Genomic DNA, 15,999 nt, shown 5'->3' with positions numbered 1-15,999 from the left:
CCCCTTAACTAAATATAATATTTTAAGCTGTCACTTGAAATCCGTCTCGACCCTTATTCAGAAAAAAAACAATTAACGTTTAATTTAATATTAGGTTCCTTTTACTATTTCTGTTGGTCTTTAACTTCATCAAACATGTTATTGATGTAAATATATATTTTGTGTTAGTAATGTTGCTAATTGGAAATTCCGTCTAAACATTTAGAGGTTTTCTTTCAGGCGGGGCGTTGGGCATTGCTAATGGACTGGAACTGGTGGGCAGGTGGAGATGCAGATGCAGATGCAGCTGGAGTTAGAGTTAGAGTTGGAGCTCATAGCTTCTGCTGGGCCAGCTCGTCGATGGTTCGGGCATTGGTGAGGGTCACCCAGAGCGGCGCCTGGATGCTGGCCAGCGAGTAGCTCTCGGCGGCGTCCAGGGATTGCGACTTTCGCATGACCGGGGACTCCGCAGTGTTGTTTGCACCCGATTCTGCTGCTCCGCGCCGGCGATCGCGCTTGGATTCCCGCTTGCCAAATGCGGCAGCTGCCTCGCCGCCGCTCCCACCGCCGGCGCAACTGACAGCCCGGAGCTCCTGGAGGCGACTCCTCCGCTTGGCCAAGGCAGCCGGATCGTCCCGCACACTGGCCGCCTTGCGCAGCTGCGGCGGAGGCACCAGCTGGGAGGATTTGGCCAGCGAAGCAACCTTCGCCCCAGATTCTTGGCACTCGGACTCGGGCTGGCTCACAGCCCGCTCCGGCTGCGGCTTGGCTAACTGTTAGCTCGAGGAGAAGGACATCTTGTAGGAGGTGGTGTCCATCGGCGACTCGGGGTTGAACATCTCCGTCTGGGTCTGCTCCACGTCACTGCAGCGCTCCTCCAGCACAGTGTCCAGCTCCAGGGAGGTGAAGCCCTGGCTTAGGCTTCGTTCAGGACGTAGACTGATAGCTCGCGACGATCGGTAATCTGTGGAACACAGAATTCATTTTAGTCAGCATCATTGGGCGGAGAGCTAAATGCACGAAAGCGAAGGACTTTCAGGATATGGATGATATTGTAGGCGACACTTTTAAAATGTAAATAATACGCAAGTGTCACGCACTTGGGTATTCTAGCCTGAAAAGTGATTTACTAGCACCGCATCCCTTGTCTTGAATGGCACTTAATTTATTGTCAGAAAGAACGAAATGTTTCTTCATAGCATAATATATCATTTCACAAACAAAAAAGTCATAAAATTTGGTAGCAATTCCAGTACAAGTTCTATATCCTTGAATACATTTCTATACTCTTGCAGTGGGTTTTCGTTCAAAATTTTGCAACGCAGTGAGTAAATAAAGTTTAGTAAAAACTAACTAGTGCTCCATGCTAATAAAATGTAAGAAAAACTAGCGTATAAAATCCCAGCAAGTATGCTAAAAAATTTCGGAAAAACAGAAACTCATTTAAACTAAACTTTTTGCGGTGAGTACGTAAGTAAACTTTTCTTTCAACGCTCAACTTATTTTATTTTCATCTCTGACTAATTTATTTAGTTGCCAAAGAAGGGCAAATGTGATTTGCCTGGCGAAAATATTATGTGCGAAAAAAGTTACGAAATTGGAAGGGACAAGAACAATGGCTTCTGCGGCGATGCGTTATCGTGTTGCGAAATGTATGCCAAAAAACGTATGTCCCCGTGTGGGGTTGCAAAAAATATGAGTTGTTTTGGGGGCAAAAAGCTACACAACCGAAAACAAGTGTCGTTTGCGGTTGCCTGTTTTTGTTTTTGAACTGCGGTTGTGGCGACCTCGTCACTCTGCCTTGATCATCAGTCGTTCTAGAGCTGCACCGTAAATAAATGCACTACAAATGGTGAATGCTTTTGCAAAAATATGTATATCTTATCCTACCTGACTTTAAAAAAAGATTACAAATACCCTTGAAAAAGACTTTATTTAAAACATTTCAAGACTACATTTGCAATTTTATCGCAATATCTGTTATAGGAACCATATTGATAGGCTGGTTGTAAACGATGAAGCCGTTAAAGTATTTTACACTTTACTTTTTGTCAGAAAAACCCTGTTTTCTGTCTTTATACTTTATATATACCACCAATATACTTTAATACCACCAATCACAAATAACATTAGTCACTTTTATAGAATTGTATTACGTTCGATATGTTTTAAAAGCTTTTAGACTGAAAAATGCAAATTAGATTATTTGATTGTCATTATCAAAATTGTTGTGGTATTTGCAGAAAAACCGTCAAATAAGAGCACTTTTCACAATAGATACTTGTATAAAATGCTGAATAAATTTTAAAAAGGTGACAGCATACATATTAGGGTGGGTCAATATATTGGGATGCAAAAAGGAGTGATCAATCGGAGGGGCGAAACGTAATCTGTGGACAATTCTAAGCAATATTGTTTAAGGAACTATATGTCTACTACTTCGACCTTTTTCTTAGTTCCTTTGGCAATATTGATAACAATACGATTTTTGGACTTTTAAATCGATACACCCTAGTCTTTACATATACACCTATATTTTGAAAATGTTGTATGAAAAGGGTTGATTTTGCTTATGTTTTTTTCATAGTGCTTCTTTAAGAGACCTGAAGTGGCAGTTTCACTCTTCGCCTCCCAGTTATAAAAATGTCCTGCGTGTTCGTGCGTGCATATAGCAGTGGAATTCTCGCACGAAAGCGTGGCTTAGTGTGCGTGGCAGCTCCGTGAAGGGGGAGGGGGGTGGTTGGTCGTCCAAACGGCAAGGGTCCTGGCATGTTGCTATTCTTAAATAGCGGGCTACATACTAGCTCCCATTTTTGCTTTTCTTTACCTGCCCCCGATTTCGTGATTTTGTGATATGCAAAAAGGACTGCGAGCGCCCAAAGGTATGCTATGCAAATTCAAAATGCAGGCAGCCCTTTCTCCTTGACACTTGTAAAGCAGCTCATAAACCCGTATACAACTGGCAAAGGAGGGGTGCCAACTTACTCCCTGTCGCCCAGTGTGTAACTTTCTCCCAGCCAAGGTGCACTGCTTTCACTCAGCTCACGTTCGCTGAAGTTTACATTTCTGTTTCTACACATGTTCCTTTTTAGGGGGAATCAAGGAGGACAGAATTTTAATATTGTTTTGTTTTAGAATAAAGGAGTACAGAATTTAGAAATTGCATTATTGGATTTTTTTTTGTAATTAGACTAATTGAAACAACTGAAGTAAATCATTGTCTAAATAATGAAATTGTAATAGACAATAGTGGACTTCTTCAAGATCTTCTAAATAATATTACAGGTTTTAATGGTGCAGGGCAGCTTTTACTATGCTTACAGTCGCATAAACCCAATACGAGTATGTATGGATTAGCTTGATCAGCATAATAAGCCGTTGAATCGTTATAGCCATATCCATCTATCACTTTTTATACCCACTAGTATTTCCCTTTTTATTTAATTAAAATGTTTTTCAGTATATATGTACATACGTAGATATTCCAAAATATATAACGTTTTTAAAAGTTAATTGGTGTCAATGTAAAAAAAATAAAGAAAATATTTTCGTTCTGTTTTCAACCCGTTAAATAAAAAATTATTATTATTATTAATTCAATTTATGTAAGCCCCCATTCGCATAAAATGAGTTCAACTGGTGTTCGAACTGAGTGCAAAATCATTTAAGTACTAATTTTGATGTGTTTCGTTATTGAAAATGTTTATCCAAACTGTGTGGAAGCACAAACACACTCAGATTAAGTGCAATGCACTTGATTAATTCTCGCTGTGTATATGACAAGGTCTTTTTGGGCATGCGGGCACTCAAAAAACATTGATTATGGATATTGGTAATGCGTTGGGCTCTTTGTTACCCTTTTGCGAATGCGAACTTCGTTTGATGCAGGCAGGCAGAACAATGGCCGACAGGTGTATATTAATGAACATGGCAAGGCATAGATTGAGAGGAAAAGTGGAGGAGAAGTGGTGAGTACGAGTACAGAGCTAAGGGTGCAATGCAAACTTGGTGCTGAATGCGAGTTAGTGAGTGGGGGGGAGAGGTGAAAGTGGTGATGAATGATGATGATTCGACAGTCTCTCGACTCTGTTCGGAAAGTGCGGACAAGTCAATCGATCTGCCTGTGGCTGCAAACCAGAGAGATTGGAAGCGAGAAACAGAAACAAAGAACAAAGAAACGTTCGTACACAATTACACGACATTCAAACTCACTAAGCCTATGTATTGGACTAAATCTGACCAGGCTGACGGCATGGTCCTGCATGTCGTAGTTGCGCCTCCTGTCCCTTTCCCGGGCCAACTTGGCCCGCCTCCGAAGGCAGCAGATCACAATCAGCGCCAGGATCGGGAAGCCGAAGATGCAGGACACGATCGGGATTACGATCGATTCGGGTGAAACTGCAATGACAAATGGGGAAACAGGCGGTATAATATAATATATTAGTGATGAATGAAAAAGTATCTAAAAGTACGAAAAAAGCGTATGTCTTTGGGCTATAAGATTAATATTACATATATTTCTACTCTATTTCGCCATCAAATGCAGACCGTCGTATAAAGACTTCGAGTTGGAGAAGTATAACTTATGTAATTTCGGTTGTAGCATATCGTAGAAAGTTCTGACCATTAATAATTTAATCAATAGTGTATAAGACAACAAAGTTATAAATTTGGTGTAATAATATAGCAGCTATAGAATACCGCCTTTTGATTTTAACCCTTCCGACCTAAATACTGCGTCATCTTAAGATTGTGCGAAATCTGCTTGGTATTTTAATATTTAAATTATATTTTAAAGCCCATTGTTTTCGTTGAAAAGTAACAAATTAACCCTGTGGTACAAAACTTCGCAAACAATATCGAAAACGATACTTATCCGGTACAGGATAAAACATCCAAAGCAAATACAAAAACGTATCATCTATAGTTTGTGTAAACAAATGTTTTGTTTACGATAGTTCGTTGGAGATTAATTAACTGAGGGTTTAATAATTGTTTTGCGAGACTGTTTTTTTTGTCGATTTTTTATCCAGTCTTTTTATTATGTCTTCTTCTTTTTCTAGAAACCGTTATGGATTAATATTCAATTTATTTTACTTTTCCCTGCAATTTTGGCAGTTATGTTTGAAAAGCGTCATAAGAACAAAGATCGAGTCTCCTAGTAATGCCGATATTCTTTACATTCTTTACAGGGTCGGAAATGTCTCCTTCACTGTTTAGCAAACATTTGGCAGAAATTATAATTTCCTCTTCAGGGCTATAAAAGTGGTTTACTGATTATCTTTTTTTTTTTTTTAACCAAACTATAAAACTTTCCGCATATTTACACCATGTAGAACACGACCTTTGCAATTTGAGGTAGCCCTTTGTTTTTATCAGCGTACCTGACTCTATCTCACCTTGCCCATCTTTTGCAAATAATTTTACCCAAATTTTATTGAACATTTCTTTGCCTTTTTCAGGTGCCTTTCACGTAGTCCCCTTAATCTTGCTCAACATCACGCAACCGTACTCATTCTTGACCCCAGCGTAACCCAACGGCCTTTGGCTCGCCCCTCTCTGATTTCGCCTGCTGTGACCTTGCCCAACCTTATTTCGCCCCATTATGCCCTCCTCCCCCGGGCCCCACAAATGGCCTTGCCAAATGATGCACGAATTTTAATCGCTCTCGGTTGTCAACGCCCAAAAATCCCGGGGCTGGGAACATATTTGCCTAAGTGATGTGGTCAGCCGCAGAATTGCCATCAACCCAGGCAAGATTATTTATTTATATGTTTATTTTATCACAATAACCAAGTGCGGCATGTTGGCTGGTTTAATGGGCAACGCAAACTCATAATTCCGGAGCACATTTCCGGTTCATTTGCATGACCTCAAATTCGGCCGAGAGTAGGCAACATCTACAGTATCTGAACAAAGTGAGGACTGGGGCATCGAAATAATATAGAAGAGGAGGTCTTCCGAAGGATAAGAGCTGCGAGGGGGTTGTTTGCCGTACGACTTTTCGAGCACATTCCTTTTGCGCCATTTGCATTTTCCACCGTTAACGATTCGCTTGGCTGTTTAATTTAGGCTCTCAGTCATAAAATGAGTCTTCATCTCCTACCGCTGCTTAACACACATATAACTTTTTTATTGCACTTGGAATAATTAAAAACAAAAACACATTTATACTGCTGACATTCAATAAAGTTTAAAACACCAAGATAATACATAATACATTTAATGCTTAAAAATCAAAAGACATTAAAAGTAATAATAACATTACTTGGAGAACTTAATTTGTACAGAAGGTAAAGGCACAGAGGTTATGAAACTTGAAGTTGTACAAGATTTAAAAAGTTTGTCAAAATATATCCTCATTTTTAGCAGTTAATTTGGATAATGACCACCAATTTGATAGATATATTTTTCTGTTAAAGTACGTTTTAAAGAAGAATTTAACTGAAAACACAAGACTCCAAGGTAAGGCTGCTTTCCATTTGTCATTTTGCATATCTCTCCGAGCGACCCACGAGCTGTTTTAAAGTCATCCTTTGGCACGACGCCCTTATTTACCACCCGAAACCACTCATACGTCACATCCACCCACTTTCACCACCCTTCCTTCGAAAACGGAAGCCCTAATCTAAGCCACAAAATCCATGGCCCAAATTGTGTTTGTGGAAAAAGTAGCATAAAATCAGCAGACCAAAAGAAAGCGTCGAAAGCAAAATGCTCTAAAGGGTTTCGGAAACGTGTTACTTTTGTGATGGTTGCCGAAAATTATAGTTCAAAGTTAAGAAACTATTGTATTAAATTCTATTTTCTAAACCAATAAAACCAAAAGTTTTTATATAAAAACGCTTGTAAATTGAGTAATAGTATGGCATTGGATGGGATAAGATGTTAGACCAAATTGGAAATTTAGTGACATTTTTTTTTCTTATATTTTAAATGTAGTTTTTGATTATTGCGCACTCAAAAGTTCAACTCAATCCAGCTAAATTGACGAAGATTGATTTAACTTTTTGCGGTTAAATACAACTTTTAAAATTTGCCATGTTTTCAAAAATTATTTTTTTTTCCGCGTAAATTAATAAAAACAATGAAGTTGTTTTCGAACACAGTTCGAGCTACACTAGAAAGAAGATTTTTTGGAAAATTACAGGTAGCTCTAAGGCTGAGACGTACAGACTTGTCCCCTTGTACTCATAAAGTTTTATTCCAATTGTAATTTACTTGTTCAGCAAAGCATTGCTTTTTATAAAAAAAAATAGCAGTTTTTTTTCAATTTAGGGGGGTTCCATTTTGTAAATCAATAAATTGCTTATCAATGGACTTAATCCAGGCCCAGCGGTGTTTGTCTCCCGAAAGCTGGTTAAAAAAAAAGGTATTTTATTCCTATCACTGTCGGCTCCTTTAAGCTTTTAAAACCTCTTCGCGCAGCACAACGAGCACTTGATGTTGGCCCCACATTATTCGATTAAATCCGAGTTCGAACCTGGGCGCACTCTCATAATGTTTACTCCGGTGTTATCAGAGCCGCAGCTGGGCCCACTTTATCCTGCCCCCCAGCAGCTCCAGCTGCTCCTGGCGGAGAAGGACCTTGATCCGGGACCCTCCGGCTGCGCCATTGAATCCAATTAACGCCTTCAAAGTGACAGTTCAAATTTACACAAATTGATGGCGCGGAGTGGGAGTGCTTAGTTCACTTTAGTTTGCTGCCGACAAGGAAACTTGCGGAGGAGGGGAATCAGTAGCTGAAGGTGTCCGCCATTCAAGCTGAGTCATCAGGCATCGTTTGATGGCTGAAATATTCAATAAGTACAATAAAAATAATACCTCTGCCCCACGCAGACAGACGCGCCCATCGCCGATGCCTTTGAATCGAAATTAAATGTTTGCATATTTGACGTCGGCGAAGGAATGCGCTACAAAGGCTTCATCGGCAGCACAAACAAAGCCAGCCCATCGAGTGTTGAAGCAGAAGGCCATATATATATATTGCCTATATATGCATATATTTTATACTTGTATATATACCTGTCTGCACATACAGACAGACACTGGGGTACACATCTTCCCACTCGCATAGAGTATGCTCGTAAGGAGTAGCATAAAGTGATTTATGTAGCTCGAACATATTCCCATCAAAGTCACTCGAGCCTGATTGCGGCCGAACTGGAGGCGAGCCAAGTTGAATGTGGGATGGGCCAACTTCAAAGTCCGCAGGCATTCACAGAGAATAGTTTGCATTTGATATAGCCCCAAAGTTTTACATTGGCTCGTAGTTGCTGCTGCTTCATAATCGGACAAAGTTGCCCAGTGGCCCTTTTGTTAACAAAACTCCAACTTGGAAAGCTAAGTAACCAGTAAAATGTGGTGTTTACAAAACGGTTTTATGTGTCCTCGAAGCTTATACCATATTAAATTGACCGTATTTAATTAAAAAACAACAAACGCATCTCAGATTAAAACCTTCAAAAAGTTTGTGAATCGACTGAGATAACATTAACTTGATTAACTCATCAGAAAAGTTAATTTTATATTATTAATCAAAATTTTATGCCAGCAAAAGGGACACTGAAAAAATGAAATTGATCGAAATCATGAATTAAAATTCAAGCAACTTGAGCGAATTAACTAGAACGGATAAACAAAAATTTGAAATCCTATGAAATGACTATTTTGACTGTAACCATACAAAAATTGTCATAGAAAGTAAACTGTTGTTAGTTGAATTTTAAACTATTGGGTATGAGAAAATGTTCAATAAGATGAGTGTTAAATTAATACCATGAAAGTATCAAAATAAAACTTATGTGGTTTAAAAATAAGGCCTTAGACATCAGTTTCAGACTCTTCAATATAGAAATGAAAGTATGGGGCTTATGTTATTTGTTATTTATTGAATTAATACTTATACTTTTATACTGTCTGTAGTTTAAGTTTAAGACACACATATTAAAACTAAACTTTGCGTTTTTTTTATCTTCCATAAAGAGAATCGTAAAATAACTAAAATAAAAGGATCATATTACTGCTATAGGACAGATTAAGGGTAAAATTGGCCTAACTTCGCTGTTTTTCAACATAAAGAGGTATAGATATATTTTATCGAGGTATGTATGCTCGTAGACTTAAAGGCCATATTGCATTCACTGAAAAGTATGTAAGAGGGAAACGTTTCCGACCAAACAGGAAATGAAAACAGTCATCTTTGGAGTAAATTTTCTATTTAATGTTGAGAACTCGTGCCATTAAAGTAAGGCACCGTTTTAAGTGAAAAACGAGAAGCCCGCTACAGTGGAGAACAGGCATTGGAGTGTTTCGCTAAGTGGAATGCATTGTTAACTTATCAATGGAGCTGAAGGACATCGCATTCCTGTTACACCATTTTATCGGATGAATTTACGCACTTTTGTTGGGGCGACGTTGTAATGGCAAAGTATTTTTTTTTTTTTTGGCCCTCTGCGATGCTTTTTGTTCTCATTTTATTTTTTGTCAGCATGGACAAAAAGTTGTATCTTGTGTCGAACTGACGCGGTGGCGGCAGCTGGAGAGCCACGCCCACAGGCCATGTCTACGCCCCTCGACGTCGATGCTGGAGTTACTGCCGATTGTGGTGGGGGGTTGGAGAAATTATATGGATGTGGGCCTACGGGAGGGATGAGCCTGATAGGGCGAGCAGGAAAGTCGAAAATGTTGTCGACAATTTTTGTTGGCCCATCTACATTAACAATACACAGAAAGAACAAAATTGTTAAAGTAAAATGTTTACAAAGCTCTAGCTTTACGGGTTTGTGAACTGTGTTGATTTAAAAAATGATGTCAAGAGCTATAGATATATATAATATAAATAAATAGATTAATTTTCTTTGCCTTTTATCTCTTTTCTGTATAGCCTTTAAGGGTCTTCTCTTCTCAAGGCGAGAAATTAAGTGGTTATTTAGGGAATTAATTACAAAAGTTCTACTGCATAGATTTGAAAATTTTTAATTTGTAAATTTTCCTTTAAACTTCAAAAAAAAATGGTTTTCAGAACCCTTGAATGTGCTTTTTAAAGCATATATGAGAACTAACCTATCATGTGCTTTAAAAACCGAACAAAAAATGACTAAAATCGACCGCGGCCAAACATAGCGGTATGCTTTGTGAGCAGTTTGAAAAATACATTATTAAAATCGTACTAGTTCTCCTTTAAAAAGTCTTATTCGGCAGCTAAAAAAACACTACTTTCGGGAAAACGCGTTTAAATGTAAATTACGGTGCACAACTTGATTGAAATATGTACATAGGTACCTTACGGTTAGCAGGAACATGCGAAAAAATATTATTTCGATAAAATCCTTTTTGCAGCGCTTTCCCAGACACATAAAGATTAAGATAATGAATTAAAAACAAATCGATTTGTTGAAACTGCGAGAGTGGAAGACCCCCTTAAGACTCTATTTTGCGCGCGGCTCGCAGCCCTGCGACATTGGCGCCAACTGTCAAGGCCCACCACCCATACCCATACCCATACCCATTTTACCACCCATTCAGTTGGGCTGGCGACACTTGCCCCGAACAATCAACAGCTATATCCGAGTGCGACTCATTGCAATTACTGCGACTTAGACTTGTCTAATTGCTGAATGGGGCGCGGAAAGGGGCCTCGATCTCGTCCTTGGTCGTGTAACTCTTGGGACAACATTCGGATTGGGCTAAGCCGGGCAAAGTTTGCCGTGCCACCGAAACTATAAAAAATAAGTTGACGCGGCAGCCGGAGGACGATTCGGAGCGGAGTCAATGCTGATAATGAGGACTCGGTTGTCAGCTCATGCAAATTAACGCCGGCAACGAGGCAACTAATTGGATTGAAGGTGGAAGTGGAAGTGGAGGTGGAGGTGGAGGAGGTGGTAAAGGCAGAAATTGGGCAGCAGATGGGCTCGTACTCCGGTTTTACGCATGGATCAAGGACTGGCACGCGACCTCGTGGGTGTTTGACTGCACTGATTTGATTACTTTAGTTGGGAGGAAAAATGCGAGGACTGAGAGCTTAGGCTTTATCCGGATAATGTCTCTAATTAACTTAAGGCTGTTTGGAGTCTTTTAACATCGGGGATGCGACAAATAAGTAGTCGCTACTTGCTTAGCTGATTATTGCCCAAAACGGTGACAAATTCAACCTAGGCTTTTAACAGTTTAAAATGACATCCAAAATTGAATTAAAAACAGGAATGGAAGCAAAGTAATTAAAGCTTCCCCTTTCAGATATTGCAAAAATTAAATATTCCATAAAACGATTTTATTTACATTTTTTTTGGGAACATGTTTAAAAACAATATGGCTTGGTCCAGCCTCCGCTGAAATTTTCCATAACTTCTATGGCAACTTTCGTAAAACCATTACTATATCTCAAAGCATATTCGTGTAAATTGTAAAACAGCGAAGTTTAATCTTTGTATTCCTTGCTAAGGATATTTTAATTTCAGTCAGCCGTTAGCAACTCGGTAAAGAGACATATATAGTATATCAATTTTTGATCAGCATCATCAGGAGAGTCGATCTAGACGATCACGATTTCAAAATTACATTTTATATTTTATAAAATTCAACGAACGATCGAGAAATTGGTTGAAAAATCGTCACAACTTAATTGTTTTAAAACAATTAAGCTTTTGATTAAATATTACACTATTTTTTATAATTTCCAAAAGCCTTGGGAATTAATGAACAATTAAATCAAAAGACACTTTCTCTTTTTTCAAATCAAACAAATATTTCCGAATTTATTAAGAAATTTAGATGTAAAGATTTATTTGCCGCGTTCTGACAATTTTTATAATTTTCTATTTCCGAAGAAAACGGCTCGAGAATGCATATTTAGTGTTAATTTTGATGGCGTATGAAAGGTTATCTTGTAATCGACGCACTCGACTGTAGCGTACCGCCTTGTTTTAATTAAGGCTCAGCCGTTTTCGGCCCCAATTTAGTATTTAAATTAGGTAAATGGAGGCACTCACCCGTTGGGTAGACCACGATGGTCGTCGGGCGATTCTTGCTGCCGGTGGCGGCGATGAAGGTGGCCACCGTCTGGGCCTGGAAGGTGGCCATGCTGCTGGTGGGGATGGGCAGTGTGCCTATGGCCGCCGTCGTCGAGGACTCAATGAAACCGCTGAGATTTGCTGCCGGCAGGTAGACATCCGCGCCACCATTCCCCGCCAGCGGACTGCCGGTGACGTTTTCCGGGAGGAGTCCGGTCGTCTGTTCGCCGAGCAGTTCGGGCAGCACATCCGCTGCCGCTGCCGCCGTCGCCGCCGGTCCACGGGTCGGATGATCGATGCGCTGGCCGTGGGCCACGTCCGCCGCGTCGAGGGCCTGCAGCAGAAGGGCGGAAACGGACAGGTTGGGCAGGCTGGGCAGACTGGGCAGGCTGGGCACGTGCTGGGCGGGATTGGCCCGGGCCACCTTGGCCAGGGTGCGGCTGAGCAGACCCCTGAGATTCCCTGTAGATTGGCTGCCTTCTCCTTCTCCGTTTCCGACGCTTTCCCTGGCAACTCTTGCGGTCATATTGTTTAATAATTTCGCAGCATAATCGTAAATTTCAATGAGCATTGAGTGGTTCTCTACTTCTCTCCCCAACCGGCGGCTGTGTGCAAGACATGGTGTTGGTAAATGTTTGTCCCTAACCGCGAACTCCGGACACAGAACTACGAACTAAGGACCCTGGACACTGAGCATATACACGCTGAGTGTTAATTGCCTTAATGAATCACTTTGGGAAAAGAGGGTGTTGGTGAGAGGGCAGCTTTTGGGCCGTCAGCGACGATTGATTGCGATCTTAACCCTTGTGATGGCTTTGCGCCTGGCTACGTGCACTGGATATAAGCCAGGGATTACCCAATGGCTGGCAAAAACAAAAAGAACATCAATATTGAATAACTTTTGATTGATTTTGGGCTCTGCCGGATTTCAGGTCCACAATTTTCATTAAAAAGTATATTATCGATTCTCTAAAGTAAACGGAAAGTATGTTTTAAATCTGAGATAAGGTATGGAAATTTGCAATATTTTTGGCGTAACTGTTTTAAATGTTAACCCCACACAAAACGTGGAACTATTGCATATCTTGTTTATAAAAACTAAAATTAACTATGTCATACATCATTATGACTCTACATGAACTGAACTTACTGGGACTTAAGCATATAACTATGACAACTAGATGGTAATAGGAATTCAAGATGGGTTTCTGTTGTAACAAGGCCTTAACTTTGAGTAGATTTTTCCTAGAATTTCAAAGCACACGCTCATATCCTAATAAAAATATGTCATCGTCGATTAATTTTGATTTGTTAAATCGCTGACTGCCCGAAATGATGTAAGCAACTAAATTCGGGAGCGTAAAGGGTTCCCCAGCCCTAAACCAAACTCCCAAACAACCAGCTCTTGACCTCTCAGTGCCCACACTTGTTGTGGACGCAAAAGCGCAAACATTGAATCGAGCAAACCCCCCGCCACGGAGCCATCAAGTGAGCAATCCCACAGTCCAGCAATCTAGCAATCCAGAGGAGCTCCAGCTCCAATGGCACTTGAATTCGCAACTGTGGAGTGAGCGGGGATATATACATAGATGGGGTACACAGATGGGCATGGGGAAACGGATGCGAATGCGAATTACGGATCTGGTGGTGGTGGTGGGGGGGGGGACACATTGGCGACAACCGGCCATAAAAATATATTAACTATTGCATGGGGCTTCGTGGACTAGCTTCATTACGACAAATCGAATCGAATTGAATCGAAGGAAGCACCATGCTACTTCGTCTGGACACCAGAACCCATAATTAAATGGACGAGCACGATTCTTTATGTAGAGAGAATAATTTAATTCATCAAAGGGCAGTATTTTGCTTTCAAACTACCATGGGAAGAGGGGTCCAGAGGTCATTACTAATTTAAATCATCACATATATCAGCAAATAAACACATGGAAATGTCTCAATGTGCCTCTTTAAAGTGTCTGCTTAAAGCTGGTCTCTGGTTTAAATACATAAAACTAATTTAAGACCTTTGACAGGACTACATGTTATGCTGTAGGAAAGATAAAAAAAAACTATAAAAATGCTTTAGCCATAAAATATCATGCGAGTTGATTTCAGGCTTATGTTATTAGGTATATAAATGTTAAATTCCCCATTTGGATTATTTGTTATGATGACTTTTTGAACAGTGTGTTCTGGGGGGAAAGCACGGACGCAGTTGAAAAACAATCTCAGCGCGGGGTGAAATGGTATGGGCGATGATGGTATTGGTGTCGTTATAGGATGGGTTACGGGGTTTCGGTTCGGTTCGGCGGTTCGGATTCTATTGAGACTGAAGCGGGGATGCTATGCTGAAAGCGCGCGTCCTTCTGCGCTTCATGTTCATGTGCCAATGCCCATTCAAATGTGAAGCATACTTTGTCACTTTTGTTTCTGTGAATCTGGCAAAACAAGTGGTAGAGGGGGAGAGGGGGGGCCCCGAAAAATATAGGAACACACACACACACACACACACACAAAAAAAAGGAAGGGGGCGCGCGTACGCAACGAACCGTTAGAAAGGATCGCGAACGTCCCGGAATTTCCGTTACATTCACTTTTCGTCGTTCGCAGTTCGCCCTTTTTCGTCCTTTTATTCGGTTCGTCCTTTTCGCCGTTAACCGTACTCCACTCGCGTCGGCAGTCCGCCTGCCTTTGTGATGCGAGCGCCAAAGTGAGCGGCCTTTTATAGACCCTCCGTATGCCGAGGAACTTCCTTATAATTTCCCACAATTTCCCCAAAAGAGAAAATACACCCTGGTGGCACTGGAAAAACGGCAGAGAGAGAGAGAGGGTACACTCTCATTGCGGCACGCTGGAAATGCTAAAGGAATTCGTTATTTATTGTGCAAGGCGAAAGACAAATAAGCCAATGGTTTGTTCAGGTCGCCGTCAATACAGGCAGTTTATTTAATTAATTCGTATTGTCCGTTCACAAATTTTAAATGACTTCGGTTCTATTTATTTCTATATAAAAAATATACTTAATTGTAATGATAATTTCATCTCCTGGAGATTTTGATAATTTCTAATTTCTAGTCTAACTTACAACAGTTAAATCTTTTCATAGCTTAGGGAACACATTTAAATACCTATGGCACAAATATGTAATTTCCGATTTGATATTTAATATCTTTAAATTTATACTTGTACTTGTCAATTCTACCACGAAACATTTATATAATTCCGTCCCAAAAACGGTGATTAACGTGAAGATTCAAAAGTCTGAGATGATCACCATAGATTTTTTGATCGGATTTTCCAAACATTTACATTTTTTTTCGGAATTTTGAATTTGCCTCTTTAAAAAGTGCATATCCTGTTCAGCAAACAAAGACATCCTCTTCAGAAAGCTTCAAGTGGCAGCAGTTTGTTTGTCTCCAGACAACACAACGATGTCACTGTCAAAATCTTTTATGTCGAATGGATCTGAAATCCAATTTCTATGCTGAATGCAATACATTTTACATTTAAACAGGCCAACTGGAAAAACAATCAACAAGGGCAAACAAACGCACATGTGGCGCCAGGTTGCATATTGCACATTGCCCATTGCACATTGCACTTGGCACTTGGCACTCGATGCGGAATTTTACAAATCTAATTGCAATTGCTTATGGTGCGTATAGTGCGTATGGTGCGTATGGGAAATGCGCTTCGGAGGAGGAAGGAGATGCACAATTCTGGGAATGGAAGCAATGGCCGGGAACAATTGAAACATTTTAGTGTATTTGTTAAATGATTATTGTGACTAAAACACTCACACACCATGGCCATGACATATCCGTTTTAGTAAATGCTTTTGTTCATGTTTTTCGAGTAGTTTAGTATTAAAATTGCCCACATGGGGTGGCCTTAATAGCTCGGTTTTGACAAACCAATTCCATTTGCCTAATCCTTGTGCAACATTTGTTGCAAACGACTATTGCATTTTCATATGGATTTGAATGATGGCTTTAAATGGCTATTT

General features: G+C 40.2%; 1 protein-coding gene across 1 annotated transcript; it reads right to left on the bottom strand.

Moving 5' to 3' along the window:
- Positions 1–24: 24 nt before the first annotated feature.
- LOC108147741 lies at positions 25–14,527 on the bottom strand. The gene is given in 3 exon segments (XM_017274471.2): positions 25–943; positions 4,192–4,377; positions 11,970–14,527. Coding segments are annotated over 3 exon segments (1,410 nt in total). The 5' UTR covers positions 12,562–14,527; the 3' UTR covers positions 25–311.
- Between the last annotated feature and the right edge of the window lie 1,472 nt (positions 14,528–15,999).

This window comes from Drosophila elegans, unplaced genomic scaffold (assembly GCF_018152505.1).
Source record: "Drosophila elegans isolate 14027-0461.03 unplaced genomic scaffold, ASM1815250v1 contig_149, whole genome shotgun sequence".
Taxonomy (NCBI): domain Eukaryota; kingdom Metazoa; phylum Arthropoda; class Insecta; order Diptera; family Drosophilidae; genus Drosophila; species Drosophila elegans.
Note: the sequence above shows the minus strand (reverse complement) of the source record. Positions and strands in the feature narration are given on the sequence as shown.